The 23,506-nt window shown below is 43.6% G+C and overlaps 1 protein-coding gene across 7 annotated transcripts in view; it reads right to left on the reverse strand.

The window, feature by feature from the left end:
• FARS2 (phenylalanyl-tRNA synthetase 2, mitochondrial) overlaps positions 1-23,506 on the reverse strand; it is a 379,330-nt gene that overhangs the window by 295,260 nt on the left and 60,564 nt on the right. For all 7 annotated transcript variants that reach the window (XM_082638489.1, XM_082638483.1, XM_082638487.1 and 4 more), the window contains exon 3: positions 14,990-15,633. In XM_082638489.1, coding sequence (XP_082494615.1) covers positions 14,990-15,610 — 621 coding nt within the window. In that variant the 5' untranslated portion in view covers positions 15,611-15,633. The remainder of the gene's footprint in view (positions 1-14,989; positions 15,634-23,506) is intronic.

The following is a 23,506-nucleotide window of genomic DNA, read 5'->3' on the forward strand; positions in this document are numbered from 1 at the left end:
AGGTAGGACCCACGAGGTCAATGATTCACGCTGATGATACACAGGTAGACGTACACGTAACCCGGCATCTATTTTTAAGATAACTATGGCGGGGGCGGGGGAGCGGTGCTGACACTTGCTGAGCGGCTCCAGCTCATCAGCCACCAGCCAGGCTCTCCAGCCACATTCAGGAGTGGTCCTTGTGTCAACTAGGGAAACTGAGGCTCCAAGTGGCTGAAGACTCATCTCAGGTCGCAGACAGTGAGGTGCAGAGCCAGGACTGGACTCCCCGGAGCTGGTGTCATTTCCAGAGCGACAGGCACTGCTCCCAGAAACATTTTCCGTAAATGATGCCAAGGCCCACAGCTGGCCTCCAAGAGCCAGCCACCCGAAAGTTCACGTCCTTTACTCAGTCCCGATTGGCGAGAAGTGCACAATTCCATACTTCTACACTGTCATGTATAAATGAAGGCTACTTACTAGTAACTGACCAAGCGGTTTACGAGGAGGGTCTAAAACGCGGCATCTCTAGAACAAAGCTGAGGAGTTATCAGAATTGCCTAGGGACTCTGGGTGTCCACTACAGAGTCTGGCTGCCCAAGACTGTGATAGGTAATTCTGTGTCCACTTATCTGGGCCACGGGGTCCTCAGGTATTTGGTTAAACATTATTTCTGTATGTTTCTATGAGCACGTTTCTAGATGAGATTACCATTTGAATCAGTTGACTGAGTACAGCAGAAGGCCCTCCTGATGTGAGTGGGCTTCATCCCATCTGCTGAAGACCTGAATAGAAGAAAGGCTAAGAAAGAATTCTTTCCCTCTGCCTGTCTTTGGGCTGGGACACCAGTCTTCTCCTGCCTTCAGACTTGGATTCAGACTGAAACTCTACCGTTGGCCCTCCTTGATCTGGACTTCTCAGCCTCCATGAGCAAGTGAGTCACTTCCTTATAATAAATCTCTTAGTATAAATCATCTCATCTCATCTCTCTCTCTACACACACACACACACACACACACACACACACACACCCTCACACCCTATTGGTTCTGTTCCTCTGGAGAATCCTGATTAACACAAATGGACAACACCAAAAACCCCTGGAACACATTTGAAAAGTTGGAATCACCACAATTCACAAGAAGAAAATTATTGCTGGATCTTCAGTGGTGTTGTGGGTTGGTTGTAGATTTTGAATGCTGGTAGAACCTTTCAACCAAAAATTATTATTAGTTGTATTGTTATAGATGAATTTATTGTGTGTTGTTTAATAAACACTACACCATACGTGATGGAATCAACATCTAACAACTAGATGTTAAAATTATATTTAAGGGACTTCCCTGGTGGCACAGTGGTTAAGAATCTGCCTGCCAACGCAGAGAACACGGGTTCGAGCCCCGGTCCGGGAAGATCCCACATGCCGCGGAGCAACTAAGCCCAGGCACTGCAACTACTGAAGCCCATGTGCTCTAGAGCCTGTGAGCCACAACTACTGAGCCCGCGCACCACAACTCCTAAAGCCCAAGCACCTAGGGCCCATGCTCCGCAGCAAGAGAAGCCGCCGCAATGAGAAGCCTGCGCACCACAATGAAGAGTAGCCCCCGCTCGCCGCAGCTAGAGAAAGCCCGCGCGCAGCAGCAAAGACCCAACGCAGCCAAACATAAATCAATCAGCAAATAAGTCTGTATTTAAAAGAATTATATTTAAGACACTGTAGCTCAAAGAAGAATCATTTACACCACTACTGCCAAAGCTGACGGACTGTATTCTACGTGGACCCAACGCCACATTCCCCACAAAATGACACAGGATTGCTACCACAGAGTTCTGTTTGCACTGAAAAGGTGGAGGAGTTGGGGCAACTCAACTGAGGGGTCTTTCCCTGCATCTAAGAGTCCATGTCCTAAAAATATTGAGAGAGATAGCACCCTGGAGATCGTAGCCCAAATTCCCTTTGAAAAACAGTCTCTCACTCAAGATCCTTTTGTGAGAAAGTTATTGTTTCCATTTGTCTGGTATAAATCCTTCCTGTTTTAAGTCTTGGTCATGAACCTTAAATAATACATAGAACAAATTACTAAACCCTAACACGGGTCACCTCCTCTTGGGTGTGTGGTAAGATCTGTTCTCCACAAGATCCACGCTCTCAACTCTGTACCTGAGTCCAATCGCCAGGTAGCTGTCTGCCTTACAAGCTTTCTACACATAGAACGACTATTGCCATTTTTTGGATCTGGAATGTTCCCTGCCCCAGGAGAGAGGCTCTCAGACTTACATAGAAATCTTTCCTTTGGCTTCCCCAAATACACTCAACCCACCCTCCAGCTCTAGGCAGCCTGTGACGCTTAACTTCTGACTTCAGCCTGATCCTTGAATCACCCCGACAGCTAACATCCAGTCATTCCCAAATTAGGAGGCATTCTCTGCCTTCCTACGGCTAACTTAACCCTAACGTCTGCTGTTCACGTAATGCGCCACCAAACACAATCCCAGCGTGGTGACATGACCCAAGAGAAGTGTTACAGAGAAGCAGCAGAAGTGGGAAGAGAGCTGCTGAGAGAATAAAGAGGAGGTTTCTCCAATTTACTACAGACTTAGGCTGGAAATCAGCAACGTGGAGACTGGAGTGGCTCCTTGACACTCGCTTCTAATTTCATCATCTAATCCGGGTGCCTACAGCACCTCTTAAGCTACATATATACAAAGTGTGTGTGTATCTGCGGACGGTGTCCAAACCTCTCAGCAGATTCTCAAACGGTAAAAGAAAAACGTTGGAAATCATTGCTCTGATGAAATGCTATCAATTCACATACAACATTGTACAAAGTCTCTATAAAGCTGAAAAACAGCACGGTGTTTAGATGATGTATCCAGTTTAAGAAAACCCTACTTTATCTTTCAAATTCATTCATGTTAACAAGTTTACAGCTTCACAGAGACCTACCCCAGGCTGAGTCAGGAGCATGACATTAGGCAAAGCCTCAGAAAGAGGCAATTTAAAGTACCTAATAAAGGGCACGCTATCAGCTAAAGAGCAGGTGTCACCTTGTACGTCCAAGGGTAGACTCAGGGATCTGGACACGCAGTTCGACGGGACGTGAGCGTCACGGGCTGCTGGCCCGTCGGAGGCCTTCGAAGAACACTCCAGCCCGTCACCGCCCACCGGCACCCACCAAGGTGAAGACATGAAATTCCACCACCATCCACACAACAGCTTCAGGAATGGGCACCAGGCCAAGAAACGTGGTTTCTAGCAAGGTGTGAAGTCTACCGTGAAAGAGCATAACATCGCTGTGAAAATATTTCTGCTGCTTTCACACAACACCTGAGCTAGTACAAAAAATATTGTTATTGTAATTATGTGGACTCAGTAAAACCCAACAAGGCCCTCTTGGCCTCCAACAGCAAATGAAGAATAGACATGGTAATAGTTTTCTTGAGATCCTGGAGGACTGAGATAGAAGATATTCATCTGTTTTTCTCTAGATGCTGTGTTGGTTCAGAAGCATGAGCTTTTACCCTTTAAACCATCCCCCATCCTTTATACGTTCCATGTACTAAGAACCAAGAACTAGAGGGCTTCCCACTACCTAAACTGTATTCGGAAACCTTGAGTTGGCATCAAGGACAAATGTCTTTGCCTCCTTCAATGTGACCTTCCCTAGCCACTCACTGATTGGGGGAATACAGCCTGTCTCCCTGAGGCCTTCCAGATATTCAGGAAAGGGAGCCAGCTGCCTGTTGCCTCTCGGCCACCAATCAACCCTGCATCGACTGCCCGTGAACACTGAGTTGGGCCCTTTAAATATTCGTCCTCTGCCCGTTGGTGCAGTGCTGAGCTGGGCCACCAGCAGAGGTGCTGGAGAGACCCTACGAGCGGGCTCTGGCTGGATCCCCGCGCCTGTGCCCTGCGGTGCGGGCAGCGGCAGCCGCCCCCCAGGACTGCCCCTCTTGGGCGGTCTCACAGCACAGTGCTTCCTGCAAGACACCTCCCCCGCAACAGCTTCCCCTGGCACCTCAGAAGCAGATTTCCAGCAAATTCCAGAGGGTGGATGTCCAGCGATTCCATCAGCATGAAACCACTACCAGCTTGGTGCCCCTCGGGAGCCACAGACTGGGGTGCGGGGGTCGGGTGGGGGGAAGCTCTTCCCTTGGGGCTCAGCCTCAGGCTGGGGGCGTCAGCTGCTCCTGTAGCTGCTAGTTCCACGCCGTCTAGAGTTCTCTTCTTACCCGCCAACCCCTCATCCCCCGATTCTCTGTGTTACACTTAATAATCCTGTATATTAAGCTTGCCGTGATCGAGTCACAGGCGCTCACTGCCTTGCAGTCCAGCCCTGACTGATACACCTGCTCCTCGGGAAGCCCGGGGCAGGAGAAACAGCTCTGAGAGTGAAAAGCTGAGGGGTGAACCGCCACGCACTTGACACTGAGCGGCCATGTTTCGCAGAGCGGACGTCGGCAGAACGAGGGAGGCGTTCGAACACCACGTTCACCGACTGCTACTCGGTGCAGGACCCTGGGTTAGAGAAAGGACGAGGCACGGGGAAGGAAGAGCGACCTTTTAGGCACTGACTGGCCGGTTGGAGAAACCAGATATACGCAAACGAGCAGCTCCAGGCAGTAAGTGCTGACAGCTCCCCGAGGTCATGGACAGTAAGCCACGGGTCAGTGTCGGGGCTTCAGGCTGAGAGGCCATCGTTCCCACCTTGTCATAAGCAAGAACTAATTATCTGCACAGGCCTTGCGCCACAGAAAACAGAGACCGGGCTCGCTTTAAGCCCCCCTCTGCCCCCCAATAACCGGGTGTTACCCAAGTCCAACGTATCGTGGGTCCTGGCTGTGACCAGCCGCCTTTTGCTTCACTGTCAAGAGATATACCAGAGTAAACATTTGGGTAGAGAAAAAGAATTCTAAGAAAGAAAAGCCATTTCCGTGTAAGTGTGTCTCTGACAGGGGGAGTCCTTCCTAAAAGATTTTCAGGAAGAGATTAGGGAAACATGGTGACTATAATCTATCAAGGCCAAATAAAAACGCCTTCAATAAAGCCCACTCCACATGAGGCTATTAAGGAAACCCAATCACCACATGGTGGAGAATTAAACCTGTCATTCACTGAAGGACTGAAGAGTGATTCGGGGTAGAGAGCAAGAAGAAAGAGACTGTGCTTGGATCCCCACAAGACTGACAGTGGGGGAGCCCGGGCAAAGCAGCCCAGGAACAGCAGGGTTCTAATGAACCATTTGTAAAGTGGGAGAGGGTATCAAAGGGAGAAAAATAAAATTTTCTAATGATAAATGAGAGTGGTTTTCTAACAAGGATGGACCACGATGGAGGCTAAAGGGGTTGTCTGTAATGAAGGATGTCTACTCCACCAGGATTGAGCCACTGCAGACAAGTCTATGGAGAAGTCCCTTACCCGCACTCCTACAGGGGGAAACGGGGAGCAACAGTGTCACTTATAAAAAGGGGCGTGGGATGGGATATGAACTTGACACAGACATCATGATGAAGTAGTATATAGCAATCGTTATGGTCAAAATTATAGCAAAAGCTTACTTCTCAGGACTTCCCTGGTGGCACAGTGGTTAAGAATCCACCTGCCAGCGCAGGGGACACAGGTTCAAGCCCTGGTCCAGGAAGATCCCACATGCCACGGAGCAACTAAGCCCATGTGCCACAACTACTGAGCCTGCACTCTAGAGCTCATGAGCCACAACTACTGAGCCCATGTGCCACAACTACTGAAGCCCGCGTGCCTAGAGCCCGTACTCCGCAACAAGAGAAGCCACTACAATGGGAAGCCCATGCACTGCAACGAAGAGTAGCCCCCGCTCACCGCAACTAGAGAAAGCCCACGCGCGGCAACGAAGACCCAATGCAGCCAAAAAAAAAAAAAAAAAAAAATCTAATAAGAAAAAAAAGCTTACTTCTCTGTACAGCTTCATTTATCTCTTCTATGAAAACATGCTCCTTTGTTTCTGTGTGAATATTCATGAATCATATATTAATTATAAAATATTTACAACTTCTCCATGATATCACCACATCTTCAGTTATTAAGACCTAAAGTTTTGTATTTCATAGACCAGTAAAAATTTCAAAAAATTCAAGGCAGACAAAAATAAATAAACAAATTTACCAAAAAAAAAGAAAGAAAGGGGGGAGGGGAGAAGGGGAAAAGGAAGGAAGGGAGGAAGAAACGTAGCATTTAGAAATTTTTTTTACAATAATGAAGACGGAACTAGGCAGGAAGGAAGGCTCAGCATGAATAAACTATCACTTGCACAAGTGTATGAATAGAAAGACCCTGGATAACACTGACCCAGAGGAAACCATCAAACGGGGATAGAGACACGGAGGAAACAAAGCCTCTGCAGCCAAGAGTGGAGAGTAAACTGCAGAATGTCTGCCCCCTGCCTGCCCCCTGCCCACCCCGTGCATTCGCAGGCCCCCTGCACAGGGCACCACCAGTGAGACAGGACAGGCATCTCCAGAGACCAAAGGAAAGTGGAGCTTCTTCGAGCACTGGTCCAGGTGTGTACTTTTTAATTAATATATTTAAATCAGATTAAATAGGCACAGGATTCATCTGGGCTCCCTCCAGTGAGCCCAGCAAACACATGAAATCTGCTATCTTTCGCAAAAATAAATGTCTCAATAAATGTTTTCAAAAAATTTAGTTTTGAAGCTATAGAACAGCGGTTCTTGAACTTTTCAGTCTCAGAGATCCTTCTACGCTCACAAAAATCCATAACATCTTGATTCCTTTGCAAACACTGATGGCGCCCACCACCACTCGCCCTGACTTCACCTCACAGGAAATCACTGTCTTGCTTTTGTTGTTTATCGTTCCCGTGTACTTTTTTCACACCTACCTACATATTTATGTAACAAAAAAACTGTGTGGCTGTGGTGTGCATGCATGTGTGTATAGTGAGGAAGAGCTGGAGCTAGTGCACGCAGAGAGAGAGAGAGAGAAAGACAGAGAGAGAGAGAGAGACAGAGAGAGAGAGAAAGAGAGAGAGGGGGAGCACAAACTAAGCGCACAGTGAGAGCACGTAGTGTTGGGCATATTTTGAAATACCTATTAGAAAGATATCCTAGTTTGGTATCACTCATAATTTATTTGCTTCTCTCAACGTTTTATTAAAACCTCATCCAAGTTGACATGGTACCTCTAGTTTATTTATGTTAACTGCTGTGAAGTACTCAATGTACAATTAGAGCCCACTGTCCTTTATTTGTAACGCTTAAAAGAAAAATGCCAGATCCCAGAGCGTACAATTTGAGAAAGAAAAAAAAAATAAGGAAACTACCAAATAACTCTACAAAGTGGTGGCAACTACATACACTCGCCATCGAAGGGTGTAAGATTTATGCTTCCTCTAGATACTTGGTATTGTCAAGATTATTAAGTTTTGCTAATCTAATCAGTTTGTAAGAATATCTGGTTGCTTTAATTTGCATTTTCTTATTTAGCGATAAAACCGATCCTTGTTTATTGGCTGATCTCATGCTTCTTCCATCAACAGGCTGTTAATGTTCTTTGCCCATTTTTCTTTCTTAAAAAAATTACACGATTGATTTATAAAAAGTGTATGTCATTTTAAATAGTAATAAAAGCACATACATGTTTGCTCACCACCCATAGCCATTTTCAGAAAAGAGAATGGTACCAAAAACTTTGCAGCCCCTTTCATGCCCCTACCTGATCACAATCCCCTGCCACTCCTTGTAGAGGTAACAACCAAACTTAATGTTTAAATTATTCCCTTGCTTTCCATAACTTGTCCATACATGCACGAACCCCAGGATAATATATTGGTTAGTTCTGCCCATGTCTTAAACTTTACATAAATGCAATCATACAATGTAAGCTTTGAAAACTGTCTTTGCCTAATGCTACTTTCTATGTTCATTCATGTTAATGTATTTGGTTGTGATTTATTCATTTTCACAGATATATGAATACTGTACCATATTGACAGTGCTATGAACATTCTCATCTATCTGCTGATAGAAGCACTCAAGACGCATCTGAACTGTACACTTGAGAGAGCGGGGTTCCAGGTGTGGGTTTTATACTCCCTCAGAGCATTCTCACGGCTCCACATATCGGCCAACTCTTGGTATTTCAGATTTTTCCCTACTGGATTCTTCTTATCATACTGAGACCTTTATATTTGATCAACATTAATCCTCTGTTAGTTATATGCATAGCAGATTTCTCCACCCAGCCTGATGCTTGCCTTTTAACTTCGTTTAAGAATTCTTTTATTAGGTGTTAAGTTTTACCTTAACGCAGTCAACTTTAAAATTTTTCTTCCATTAAGGATTCTTCTTGTTTAGGAATTCTCGATTTAAGAGACTGTGTTCTACCCCCAAGGTGATAACAATACTCTCTTATATTTTCTTCTCAAGTTTTGAAGACTTCCTTTTCACAGATGGATTGTGAAACCATCCGGAGTTGAACTTTGCATTTGGTGTGAGGTAGAGACCAAGTGTTCTTTCCTCTATAGACAATTGTCTCAGAGCAATTCATGTGGAATCCATCATCTCCCCACTTATTAACATCACTTCCATTTTATAATGAAAACAAATTCCCAAATATGAGGAAAGCTGTTTCAAAGTTCTCTATTTGACTAAACTTGTGCCAATGTAAAACCTTCTTAATAACTGGAGCATTATGAGTCTTGATGCTTGGCAAGGCACGTCCCCTTACACTGGTGCTCTTAAATTTTTTTCTGGCTATTTGTAAACTTGCTCTTCCTATAAATTTGAAAATCAGTCCTTCAACTTCTCCAAAACACGCAGTAGACATTTTTATTTGATTTACGATGAATTTATAGATTGATTTTGGGAAAGCTGTCATCTTCATGAATCTAGGAACATGGTATATGGTTCTTTCTCTCTTCTTCCTTTCCTTTGTCTCTTCTTCCTTTACGTCTTTTAATAATATCTGATAATTTTATCTACAAGTATCTTGAACATCTTCTGCAACAATGATACCTAGATTCTTCGAAGTTTTAGTTGATGTTATGAATGAAACCTTTATTCCATTTTATTTTCTAACTGGCTATTACCTGTAGATAAGAAATATATTTTTGTATATTGTCTTTGTATCCAACAGCACTGCTGAACTCTCTTATTAGCACTAATAATTGATCTGGATATTCTATTCAATTTCCTAGGTAGCCCATCATGTCATCTATAAATGAGGCAGCTTTATCTCATGTTTCCCAATGCTTAGATCTTCATTTCTCTTTCTGGTTTACTGCATAAACTAGAACCTCCCACACAGTGATGGCAAGTAACCCTGAATTGTTGCTAATTTGATGGGACTGTTTATAATGATTCACCACTAATTATGATGTATGCTGTGAGTGCTTGACAAATATCATTCATAATGTTAAGGAAGTTCCCTTCTGTTCCTAGCTTGCTAAAAGTTTTTATCATAAGATATTAATGTCATCAAATGCTTTTTTAACGTCCTAAAACATTAAATGCCACCAAATGATTTTCCCACATCTACTGAGGTGATCACATTCTTTTTCTCCTTGTATCAGTTAATATCGTATAATGTAATACATGCATAGTAATAATGTGGTAGGACACAATACTCCAACAAATTAAATTTGCAAACATTTCATTTAATAATTCTGTACCTGTTCATTAAAAATGAGAATAATCTGTGTTCATAAAGATGAAACCTCTAATGTTATCCTTTTTATCTAATTTGTTATTAACAAGTCTAACGTGAAATGAGTTTGATAGGTCCTTCTTTTTCTGTTTTTTGAGAAAGACTACAAGTCTTTCAGATTTTATAAAACCTCACAGTAAAATCATCTCAGAATGATGGAAGAGAGGCTATTAATTCTAGATTTAATCGGTTTCAGTTTTCTACTGAATGTCATCTGTGCTCACGCTCTAGTGTTTAATATCTCCTGCCTTCCATTATTTTTTTAACCTTAATTGTTGTCTTCCCCGTGAAACCAGGGACCTTCTCGTGACTGTGTGATACCTTCTTACAGCCCCAGATCCCAGTTCATGTTCAGCAAATTTTTTTTTTTTTTATTGACAGACTGACTGATCCCAATGTTTTCCTTCAGTCTTTTTCTTCGAACTTTTATTAGGAAAATTTCAAACACATGCAAAAGTAGAAAGGATAATGTTGGATTCATCATGTATCCAACACCTGGCTTCAATAATTGACAATTCATGACCAATCCTCTTACATTCATCCCCAGACACCTACCCCCCATTATTTTGAAGAAAATCCAGACATCATTTCGCTCACACGTATTTCAATATGTATCTCTGAAAGAGAATGACTATATAAACATATACTACCATTGTTATACCTTAGAAAAGTAAAAATAAAGAACTCCTTAAATTCAAATATTCAGTTAGTGTTCAAATTTCCAATGGTCTCAAATCTTTTTTTCTTGAAAGATGTTTTCTCTTGATAGGATCTACACATTGTGAGTGATTGACATCTGTCCTTTTAATCTATAGGCACCATCTACTGTTTTTCCCTTTTGTTTTCCTTGCTTTTATTTGAAGAAACTGAATCATTTATCCTGTAGAGCAGTGCTTCTCAAACTGTCTACGGTAAAGAGACAGTTTTAGACTTCTAATCGGTCTCGAAATGATACACGGTGCTACTGCACGAAACCACCACCCAGACTGAGCACATGCAGCTCACCAAGATCATCTGGGAACACCTGGACCAGTCTGCACGCAGATCCACAGAAGTCCTCTGACCACAGGCTTGACTGTGACGGTCTAAACATTTCTAATCACTTACTTCTGATTCTTGTACTTACTTCATTATGCAGATCTCATCTTGAGGAACATTGCTGTAGAATTTCGCCGGGCTGGATTTTGCTTATCACATCTACATGGTGTAGTTTAATGTGTTTCTCTGTCCTCTGTATCTCCTATAAATTTGGTTGTTGGATCTACAGCTATTTGAACTGATTTAGGTCCAGAGTTTTTGGCAGGACTTCATAGGTGGCACTGTATTCTTCCATCAGGAGACACGTAAGTCTGGCTGCCCCTCTTTCTGTGATGGTAGTGGCCACTGGTGAACAGTGTTACCACCAGGACTTAATGTCAAACCCCTCTAGTCAATCTGGTTCCCACAGTTTGTTCTCTGGGAGACTCCTAAGGAAGTTCTCCTCTTCTCGGACCCCCGGCTTCCCCCACCGCCTCAGTTTCTGACACAGTGCAGATCTGCCAGCCAGCAGTGAAGCGCTTAGCGAGACCCTATCAGCCAGGGTGCTGGGGAGTTGTCTGTGGTTTGGGGTTCTGCTATTCCAGGTGCTGTGTCTGTTTTGTAAGACTTGGGACTACTAAAAACTATACAACCCACGTCCCACTTTTGAGAACAATGTTGTTTGCTTTTAGCAGGGTTTTAATTTTTTTTAATAATATATTTAAAACGAAATGTATGGCCCGTACTTTTTTTACCTGCATCCTGTCCATTTCGCTTTATTAATGTTAACTGTGATGGTACAACTTAAGTGGGTCGACCAAGTTCCTACGTAATAAAGTGACTATTTACCCCACGCCTGAGCAGTTTGAAGTGAGTATTTTCATTGTTGGTGAGTGATAAGTAACTTTTGATACATCCTAATATTTCTCTTTAACCCATGAATCTATAGTTGTGAATTTTTAGATGGCTGAGGATATGGAAACTTTTATTATCCTTTTCTTACTGCTTTCTACATCAGCTACTTTGCAGTCAGGCATGGTTCTATTAATGTTACTGATTCTTTGACATTTGTTTATGACTTCAACTGTCAACTAGTACATGGGCAACTTATTTTTTTAAATAAATTTATTTATTTATTTATTTATTTATTTTTGGCTGCGTTGGGTCTTTGTTGCTGCGCGCGGGCTTTCTCTAGTTGCGGCAAGCAGGGGCTACTCTTTGTTGTGGAGCGCGAGCTTCAGTAGTTGTGGCGTGAGGGCTCAGTAGCTGTGGCTCATGGGCTCAGTAGTTGTGGCGCACGGCCTTAGTTGCTCCTCGGCATGTGGGATCTTCCCGGACCAGGGATCAAACCCGTGTCCCCTGCATTGGCAGGTGGATTATTAACCAATGAACCACTAGGGAAGCCCCTTATATTTTTGTTATTTCATGTGACTATATACCTCCAGCTGTTGGGTATAGGATTTATGTATATGTCTGTCTCTCTGTACAAACACAAAGAAATACACACACACACACACACACACAGTTACAGCATTTTAAAAATAAACATAAATCAAGCCTGTTAATCATATTTTTCAGATTTCCTATATCTTTACTCATTTTGTCTGCTTAATCCATTGGTTTTTGATTGAGGTCATTTAAAATCTTCTACTATGATTATGAATTTGTCAAACTTAACTTTTATTTCTTCAGTTTTGGTTTCTATATTACGGCTATGATGTGGGGCACATTAAAATTCCTAAGTCATAAAGCATCCTGGTCGATGTATTATCCCTCTTTATTCATAGTTAATATTTTTCCATATATTCTATTCTATCTAATATTAATAATTGCTTTACCAGCTTTCCTTTAGTAAGTATTTGTTTGATATATATTTTTCCTGCCCTTTACTCTCAACCTCTGGTGTGATTCTATTTCAGGTTTCTCTAACTGAAAAATGTCCAATCTGATAATGTATGTTTTTAAATTGGCAAATTTAATACATTTATATTTGTGAATACTGATACATCTTACTGTTTTTCGAAACACAAAAGGGTTTTATTCACAATTAATAGTTAAATAAAATATACATTGTCATAGTTCATCCATTTCTGTGTTTATCCTTGTTCCTTTACCCCATACGTCTCTATGCACCTTCCTCCTTGCTGAAATATACCATGTAGTGATGAAAACAATGATGACCGAGATTATGAAATAACAGGAAAACTTTAAAGGAGGACAATATAGTTTTGTAAATTATATATGTAGCATGATTAAAACTATTGAAAAAAATCCTATTCATAGGGTAATAAACTGAAAGAAGGAAACGAATTTTTTCGAGATTTAAGATTAGGTCAGACTTAGTACCAACACTTTAGCTGAGGCCAGGAATCCACAAAACTCCACCCTTCTCTCCCCCACACCGTTCCTGGAACTAAAGCCCCGCTTGGGTCCCAAGCAGCTCCTCTATGAAAAGCAACAGACCACAGTAGAACAGGTGAAGTTCAGGGTGGACTCTGCCACCAGCTGGCTGGGTAATACTGGGCAAGTCACCAACCTACTGGGGCTTCAGATTCCTCGTGGTAGAAGTGGAAATAATCTGTCTCACAGGTTTTTATTACGAGTAAACGAAACACGGCACGTGAAATTACTTTATCAAACTATATTCTTAGACACGTACGTGTACGTGTGTGTGTGTGTAATCTTTCTAACTAGAAGCAGAATATACAGTTGCATCATCTGAAAACGAGCCACGCCTGCTCCCCGCTCAACTGGACCAGACCCCGCACAAGTGTGAAATGAGGTGAGGTTAATTCCCTACCCGCTCCCTGTTTCCCACCTTCTAAGGGAGCCTGGATTTTTTCCGCCACTAAAACACCAGTGTGTGTCTCGCAGCCTCCTCTCCTCTGCCATTCCCACGGCTTGCAGGCTTACCAACCAGGGAGCACTGTCCTTTCTCATTTTTGTAATGAGATAAACTGGGCTGTGCACCTGCCAATGCCGTGACCTGGACACTCTGTCACTGGTGTCACACCTCCACTGGCTCATTAGCGGTAGGTGACATTCCATCACTTGGTCATATTTCCCAGACTTTGACCTGTCTTTGTCCATTTCCCTTTTGTTTCCTAATAAATCTGTATCCTTGTTAATAGTTATTACTCCTAACATAGAAAATAGTCAGCTTTTCCTAGTAGCATAAGCGCTCATCTAAGCAGCTCTGGGATCAAGCTTGTTGGCCTTTTGTGTAAAGCTAATACCTATTTCTGAATTATCACGAATTCCCAGGAAGACAGCACATCCTGAAGCAAATGGTCCTCTCCTAAAACACGACTCATTTAACACAACAAATGATGGTTACTTATCAGCCTAAGGATCCTATACTGTTCCTGCTCATATCCGACAACCCACTTACCTGGTGTTTTGTGGGAAGCAGTTTTGTGACAATTATTCCTCCTGTTTCAGTGCACATGTTTGGAAGAAATACTAAAGGAGTAATGCCTCATTAATTCCATTTGTTTCTCACATAAAAACGGAGACGGTTTTAAAATATGTTAATGAAAGACAAGTGATATTGCACTTTTTTAGGAAATAGACTCAAGCTTTAAGGAATATTCATAAATTGCCAAAAAAAAAAAAAAGCTGCGCACAACATATTAGGATGTCAGCTAACAGATGCAAGGAATTGGGTGTTTTTGAGAATGGCCGGAATATCAGATTTCCTGATCAAAAAGGCTCTATGCATCCAAACACATACTTCAAGAAGGGCAATAATGAAGATGTCTCAAAAAGAAAAAATGTAAAGCACCCACAAGTGTAAAGCAGGGGACGGTAAGGAAAGAGTGTGGGACAAGACAGCTTACAGTCTCAGCCACTAAAGCACCAGTCCCCGGGCTACCTAAGAAATTCATTGGTGCCCAACACCGGGAACGTGTAATTAACCTCCGCTAACTGAGATCTGGGGTAACCAGACCACGGGTCTCAGGGCTGCATCTCGAGTCATCCGGGATTGGGGGTAAGTGTGAGCCACTGACTACCCACTCATAAGGAGAAACCCAGAGACAGGCACGTCGGGACTGGAAGGAAAAGGACAGACACGAGGAAACAAAGGCCTGCCAATTCCTGCGGCTACTGACACAACACGTCAGCCAGAAAACACTGAGCTCCGCCTACACAGAGGACGTCACCCGGGATGGATAACGCACGGGTGCCGAACACGGTCAAGGACCCCGTGGGGCTTGGCTGAGATAAACCGCAGTGGCCTCCACGAGACCACACAGCCCGTCCTCCAAGCCCGACAGGGGCCGCACTCACCTGGTGCCGGGAGAAGAGCCGCACGGCCTCCAGCTGGTGGAACACAGGGTGGTGCTGGGCATCGATCTGGTCGCGCCGGTACACGTCGCCCACCACCAAGAAGGCGTCCAGCCCCGCGCGCAGCAGGTCCCACTGGTGCGCGGACGTGTGCGCGCGCAGCATGTGGGTCGCGTTCAGGTAATAGCTGTCGCCCTTCTTCCGGCTGGGGTGGTCGGCCGGGACGAGCAGGCTGTCGAAGTTCTGCCAGGTGGTGACCACCGGGGAGAGGTCGTCGTAGACAGAGAAGAGGGGCGTCCCCGAGCGGCCCACGTACTGCGCGTAGAAATGCTGCTTCACCCTCTCCTTGATCAGCCACAGCGGGTGATGCGGCCGGTTGTGCAGGTTCCTGCCGACCCTGGACAGGACCTTGCGGGACAGGTTGCTGTAGCCGTCCTGCGGGTAGGACTTGCCCAGCAGCTCCACCGTGCCGCCCGGGGCCCCGGGGGCTCCCCGGGCAGCGGGCTCTGGGACAGCGGGCCTCGCGCCCAAGGCCTGATGCTCAGGGCCTCGGCAGAGCCCGCTGGCCTTCCTCGCCAGGTGGACGCGCACCTGGGCAGCTCTCCTGAGAGCCCAGCAAACCATCGCAGCAACTCCTTTCACGGGTTCTGGAAAGAGCATACACATAAGCACCAGTCATGGTTCACTCTGCGGAAAGTAATGGGGGAGGCGGGAGGGCCCTGTCTCCTACCAGCTCCCCACCACCCTACTGATATCTGCCTCCCCCTCCGCCACTCAGACAGAACAGCCAATTAAGGAAATCTGCCCAGAGAGGCTTACCTTCTCTGCTCTACATCGAGAGAGTCATGAACGTCATGCTTAGATCCCTAATCTCTAGTGTCCTCCCCTTGACATTTAGGTCCATGAGTGTAAAGAAAATTTCCCTTATCAGGTCACATCATGTCCCGGACCCCTCACGTTGAATAAAACTATCAATGTGATGACTTTCTTTCTTTTTTAATTTATTTTATTTTATTTTTTATTTTTTGTTTTTGGCTGCGTGCGGGCTTTCTCTAGTTGCAGTGAGCGAGGGCTACTCTTTGTTGCGGTGCGTGGTCTTCTCACTGCAGTGGCTTCTCTTGTTGCGGAGCACGGGCTCTAGGCACGCGGGCTTCAGTAGTTGTGGTACGCGGGTTCAGTAGTTGTGGCTCGCGGGCTCTAGAGCGCAGGCTCAGTAGTTGTGGCCCACAGGCTTAGCTGCTCCGCGACATGTGGGTTCTTCCTGGACCAGGGCTCGAACCCGTGTCCCCTGCATTGGCAGGAGGATTCTTAACCACTGCGCCACCAGGGAAGTCCCATGACTTTCTTTTATTCTGACTACTTTTGGGGGTCTCATTCCTTAAAGGCAGCCCATGATTACGTCCATGTCTCTGAAGGATGGAAGGAGGATGTTTGAAATGCCCTCCTGCCCATTTCATCCCCATAACCACCAAGTTCTGCTCACTCCTGACAAAATGTGACTTCTGGATTAGTTCACCACATTACAAGATGACATGAACAACACTTTTCTTTTGGATGTTTCCAATAAAATACACTAATTTAGGTAATGGTTATTTTTATGTGATTTTTAAAAAATAAAAGTGAAAAACTTAAGGAAATATTACACAGAGTGATAGACTATACCAGTGGACAGCTGAAATTATTTTTATGGATGCAAATCTTTTCTGTCCTCACATCTGGTCATGTCATTTAAACTTAATTACCATTGCAGGATCCCATCAATTACATGTCTCTTTTGTAAAAGAGCAACTTTCTACTGGGCACCCACAGGAAACCAGGAGCAGGCCTAAACTCACTTGGGAAGAGACACAGAGCAGCCAGGACACAGCGTGTTGACCAGATCTTCTTTCTAATGCCCAGAATTTAATAAGAAGAGGACCAGATTTCACAGCTGGAACTCACTCATAGGCTGTTCACATCACAAATGTGGTGACAAAGATCCAGGTGTAGCGGCCCAAACTCTAAGGTACAGGGAGTGTTAGGACAACACTGAAGGATTCTGGATACTTCCCTGCTGGCCCACGAGCAAGTTTAAATTGACTCAGGGATCTCAGGCATGAAGATCTTTAGAGGTCAAATCCCTAGGTTCATAAAAAATTTACCATGAACTTAAATCTGCCAAATAACATCTTCTAAAACTTGGCATTTTTACCCACTGGGCTACTATAAAGCATACAACCAGGTAGTGATTTGACCTCCAGGACTCTGCGATCATACCAAGGAAATACATAACTTCATGCTAATAAACTGCATTAGGAGGGGATGACATTGCTCCAAGTGACCATCCAAAGCACACCTGGTATGTACCCAGACAGCACAGCCCACTCAGCTTACGGAACCGAGACCTCCCAGATCCGAGTTAAATCACGTGTGACACCTGGGGAGAGCCCCTTTGTCTGAGACGGCCATCACGTTAGAAGCTTGCAAAGATACCCAGAAACTCTCTGGGTTTATTCATTTATGGCACTATTTTGTCAGAGCTGTTGCGAAAAGTGTTTTTGGCCGCACTTCAGCAGAAATCCATCTTCCCCCTCCACAGCGCTCAGTGGCCTGTCACTGCAGTGGATATAAATTTTAAATATGCCCATGCCGCCTCTTGCGTCTCAGCACTAAGTCACGCTGGTAGGTTGTCAGGGACCCAGCTCAGCGACCTTGGCAAGACACGACAAGCATCTCTCCCTTCCAAAGCCATGTGCTGTCACCAAGCTCAGGATTCTTCCAGGGAAGGTGCTCCTGAGGGCTGCCGACCCCCTTTCTTCGGTTTCTGCTCCACACATGCCCGTGCCCACCTGCACCCCCAGGGTCTGCTCCCACCAAGGTGCCCCATCCACACGTCCTTTCTTGGTTCTCCTGACCCACCCCTAGCTTGCTAAGGAAAGTTTACTTTTCTTGTCCTTTTTTTCAGACTTTTTAATCTATCTGCTCAGCCCTCATCTGTCATTTCTCCCCACCCAAAACAATTTGTTGTATTTTTATTATCATCTCTTACAGAGAGAGAATAATGACCATGCGAGATTTCCCACCGCCATCTGAAAAGTAAATGCCTTTCTTCTTTCCTCTGTCAAGTTTCTCTGTGAGAAAGTCCATCTGGAAAATACAGGAGACCCAGAAAGATAATGCCAACCATGGTCCTGCCTCTATGGAAAGTGGTTTTCCATTTCATCCTTCCAACAACTCTGTGAGGCAAGTATTACTCTTACTATTTTACAAAGAATCTAGGCCTCAATTAGATCTTGTAACTTGCAAAAACTCATACATCTACCTGTAGACAAAGTTCAGAACTCTGAGCAACTCAACTATTTCTCAGTCAAAACAGACCCAAGACAATTTCTAGGACTCAGTCTGAGGTTTGGAAATAAGGTAAGAGCTCAGTACTAGCAATGGAGACCTTGGGATTTGTTTGTAGAGAGGTAAGAGTTAATGTCGTAAGGATGTATAAGAACCCATGGGAAAGTGACAGTAAAAGCAGAAATGGGCAAAAGACAGAGCTCTTGGTAATTATCCTCTTTAACGGAAGGGTATATAAAGAGTGAGAGAACCAAAGGGGTCTCACAGAAGCCTAGGATAGGAAGTTTCTAGAAGGAAACCAAGGTCATTTCTGAACCAAGTGCCACTGTATATACAATTCTTAATATGCTGTATTATTACCAATTGTCTGTCTTCCTGCTAGACTATGTGGTTCTTGAGAGTAGAAGACACACAACCCCTCTCTTCCCCAAATGTCCGCGCACTCAGAGGCTAGCACTGCACCTGACACCAGGCAGAAGAGGAAGGGAGAAGGGAAAGTGGGAAAACAGGAAAGGATGGAAAGGAAACTGGCCAACAGGATCAAATGTAGCAAAGATGTTAGGCAGGGGGCAAAGTAAAGAACTATTTGACAAGATGACCATCAACAGGGCAACTTCAATGGCTGGGTGAAGACAGAAGTCAGATCATAATGGGTTTACATGAATGGAACATATAAGAATGAAGGAGGTTACCAGTGAGAAAATGGATTAAAAATATTTTAAAACTTCTGAGACCGAAAGAAAGGAAGTTGAGGGAACTTTCAATAGATGACCCTGATCTCCCAAGCAAAGCTTTAGACTTATAAAGAAAAATATTCTGTACAATCTCAACATTCACCAAGTAAATGGTTATTTTGTCTGTTAGAATGAATGAATTTTGCAGCGGTTTAAACAGTCCTTCCTTCAATCTCCCTCAGTCTTGTGTGTAAAGGAGAAACTAAGTAGTGGTAATTTCTCTAAAGCACAATTAGCTTACCGGAAAGGGCCATGGTACCCAAATGTGACCCACATGTGCTCACGGCCACGCAAAAGAGATCAGGTGGTCCCATTAACCTGCAGAGACAGGGCTGAAACAGCATCTACCCAGAAAAATGAAGCTGGGTCCAGTCAACACACAGCTTATATACTGTACTGGACTAAATAATGGCAGGGAAACAGCCAATTTCCATTAACTTTTGCTCAAAAAGAGCGGGCAAAGAGTATGTTTTTGTTCCTGCTGAGTAGATGAATGCAAAGAAAATGTCTATAAAAAGGCCGTTCCCTATGTTACTGGTGCAGCCTTTCTGGGCAGCCATTTAGCACTAGCAAGAGATTCAAACCTGTTCATACCCTTTGGCACGGTAACTACCCTTCGAGGAATTATCACAAGAAGTAATGTAAATTAAGACAGAAGTGAAACACAAAGAAGTTTCATTACAGAGTGATTTATAATACAGAAAAATTACAAACAACATAAACTTTCCCCAGAGAGGGGGAAATTAAGTAAATTATAGTAGAACCATACAGTAAAACATTGTGCAGTCATAAAGTATAATGGTTGCAAAGAGTTTTAATGACATAACTACATACTTACAAAGTGATAAATAGAATATAAAAATGTACGATATGATCTCAACTATGTAAATATATATATATATATATATATATATATATATATATATATATATAAATACACACATACTATATTTAGAAACCATGGAAGAACTATTAAGATTCAATAGCTAATCCCTGGTCCTTATTTTCTATTTTTATAGTTCTAAATTTTCTAAATGGACATCTATTACATTTTTTATTAAACGTGTTATTTTGAAATAGTTGAAATATTATAAGAAAAAGTTATTTAAAAATATGGCGAGTTGAGTTCTAGCCATTTTAATAGGTTGTATTAAACCCACTTATAATTGTATCAAGAATAATGACAACATATGAACATATATACACTCTCAAATGTAAAATAGATAGCTAGTGGGAAGCAGCCGCATAGCACAGGGAGATCAGCTCGGTGCTTTGTGACCACCTAGAGGGGTGGGATAGGGAGGGTGGGAGGGAGGGAGACGCAAGAGGGAAGAGATATGGGAACATATGTATATGTATAATTGATTCACTTTGTTATATAGCAGAAACTAACACACCATTGGAAAGCAATTATACTCCAATAAAGGTGTTAAAAAACAATAACAAACAAACAAACAAACAAACAAAAGAATAATGCCAATATAAACGTAACCCTGCTGTAGTTTAATTAACTGCATTCAGTGACCAGGTAAGAGATTACTTTTAACAACACAGGTGTCCACTTCGGAAAGAAATGCACAACGTGAGAGCTGTGAGTTTCAGTTTTATCTGAGGACTTACTGAGGACTGTGGTCCAGGAGACATTCTCTCAAGTGACTCTGAGAAACTGCTTCAAAGAAGTAGAGGGAGAAGCCAATATATACACGATTTTGGTGAAGGGGTACGTGCAATCAAGCATACATCTCGCTAGAAGGTTACCACTAGTCACAAAGAGTATTATTTCAGTTAATGAACTTTAAGTGCTTTTCTAAGTATGGGAAGATGCAAGAATACAGGTCATAAAAAATTTCTCCTGGGGGCTTCCCTGGTGGCACAGTGGTTGAGAATCTGCCTGCTAATGCAGGGGACACGGGTTCGAGCCCTGGTCTGGGAGGATCCCACATGCAGCGGAGCAACTAGGCCGGTGAGCCACAACTACTGAGCCTGCGCGTCTGGAGCCTGTGCTCCACAATAAGAGAGGCCGCGACAGTGAGAGGCCCACACACCACTATGAAGAGTGGCCCCCGCTTGCCACAACTAGAGAAAGCCCTCGCACAGAAACGAAGACCCAACACAGCCAAAAATAAATAAATAAATAAATAAATACTATGACTTGCTGAGGCTCAGATGATGGTTAGCATTAAAAAAAAAAATTTCTCCTGAAATACTTCTAACTATCTAAGGGCCGAAAGACCCAAAATATTGCCTGTTTTCCCGGCACACAGAGTGCTTCATTCTGATCTTCGCCCTGAATTCCTTCCAGGGTGTACGGTATTCTAATTTTTTTTTTTGGCTGCATGGCATGTGGAATTTTCCCTGACCAGAGATCGAACCCGTGCCCCCTGCACTGGGAGCGTGGAGTCTTAACCACTGGACAGGTCAGCAACTGCAGTGGCTAATGACATGATACTTGTAGAACAGGACGGTGGGCAACATTCTTCGTTTTCCACAGAAGAAATGCTTGGCATATAAAAAACTTCTCTGCCTTTCCAAATTCCTTTCCCTAGCTATAAATCAACTGTCAGAAGCACAATGCCAATCAGTCAATGCTTTCTTCCCCCAAGACATTCGGATTTTCTAGGAAATTGATAATACTGGCTCTTATGCCAAACAGATGTTTCTCAATGACACCTGTTAATGAAATCTTTAATACACGTTAAAGCTAAAATGTTACGCTGTCTTTTAGTAAGAAACAATCTTTCTTATTTCTAAGGAAAATAGTCACTAAAGCTTAGTTCAGTCTAAGCTAATACCTATGCTACATGCACAGCTCATTGTATGGGGCTGCAAGGGGATCTCAGAAAAGTACAACAGCATGGCTATCGCCGTGGTGATCGTCAGCCTCAACCTGGGCACCTGATGATGGGCATGGAACATCAGTCTTAAATGATGGCCCCCCACCCCGCACCCCCACCCCCGCACACGGCCTTTAGAAAGGCTTGTTTGTCTCCTGACACTTTAATATGGGTTTCTACCCTCATTAGCATAAACTCAGGGAGTGTAGAAAAGGGCTTGTTCTATGAATAACAGTAGACACATTTTTCAGGACCTGAGAACAAAACTGAACATTATAACGAAAGGGCTTTAGGAGCTGCGTGCTCGGAACAATAGAAGAAGACCGCATATATATTCCTGACTGTAAATCCCACTGTCGCACCTACATTCACGATGTCGCCCTCACCCCCACCACTACTCTCCTCACGCTTGTCTGGATTTAGTGCCATATTCCAGCAGTCCCGCCTTCACTCAAGGAATGCACAAGAGATGCAACAGTACCAGATTCAGCTTGTATTCAGCGTTTCTACCACACTGGCTGATCACCTTCCAGAAGAAGAAGGGAAAGGAGGATAGCCTCTTCGTTAGCGACGTGAAATCCTTCAATGTCTTCTCTGTGGGTTCACAGTCAAACCTCATTGTGGTCCAAAGTCAGTGCCAAGCATTTCTTAGTGTTGATTTATCAGCCTCATTTCCAGCATTAGCAGCTGCAGAGATAGCATTTCAAGGCTGAGTTCTTTCAGGTCTTGGAACTTCAGGAATCCATGAACTACAGCAAGCAGTTTTATTTTACTGTGTAATGACTGTATACTTGTTCTTCAGGGACATAAAATTCCTTGGTCACCAGGCTCCGTTACAGATGTTACGGTGTTGAGTAGGCAAATGTCAAAAATACTACTTTTCACAAGAAGTTGGAAAGTAAGGCTGTAAGCAACTTTAGGCAGGAAAGAGCTCTCTACGGGGAAGAGGCCCTTTCGTCCTGTCCCTAACCTTCAATCAGGCACCCCCATGCTCTACTCATCTCAGGCCCTAGCACACCTTTCACATCTTTTGACCACACAATACCTTGCCTAACCTGTTGGTTCTTTCCGTAGATCAGAGGACTAGAAATGAAGAATAATTAATTAACAGATGACCAGATTTCTCCCCTACCCTAGCTTCCGTTTCAGTAATCTCACGAACAAACTATGTGAATGAAATAGCATCTAAAGAAAAATCACAAGTCAACAAGCCTGCAGACAGTGGGGGATAGTGGTGACTGTGACCCACCATCTCAATGATTAACTGAGATTACTTCCCTTTTTCCCTTTAAAAACTTTCATGGCCGAGCAGAATATTTATTCAGATATGGCTTTGGGTGAACACAACCACCTTTCCTGCCCCCTCTTGGCTTCCTTCCCAGGACACACACCATGTTTCACTTCTCAGGCACCTACGTGTTAAGGAGTAACCCTAGGATTTTGGGTCCTTCCATAAATAGCATTTTCTTTAATTCTGCTGTATCAATATGGGTACGTTAACAGGCTTTTTGGAATTTTAATTACATGACAAAACAGTAATTGGGTTCAATTAAAGTGTTTTCACCTCTCCTATCTCATAGGTGACATTAATCAGAAGGGAAATGTAATTTAATATGGTGGCGAAA

Source organism: Mesoplodon mirus, assembly GCF_964341445.2.
Source record: "Mesoplodon mirus genome assembly, chromosome: 12".
Taxonomy (NCBI): Eukaryota; Metazoa; Chordata; class Mammalia; order Artiodactyla; family Ziphiidae; genus Mesoplodon; species Mesoplodon mirus.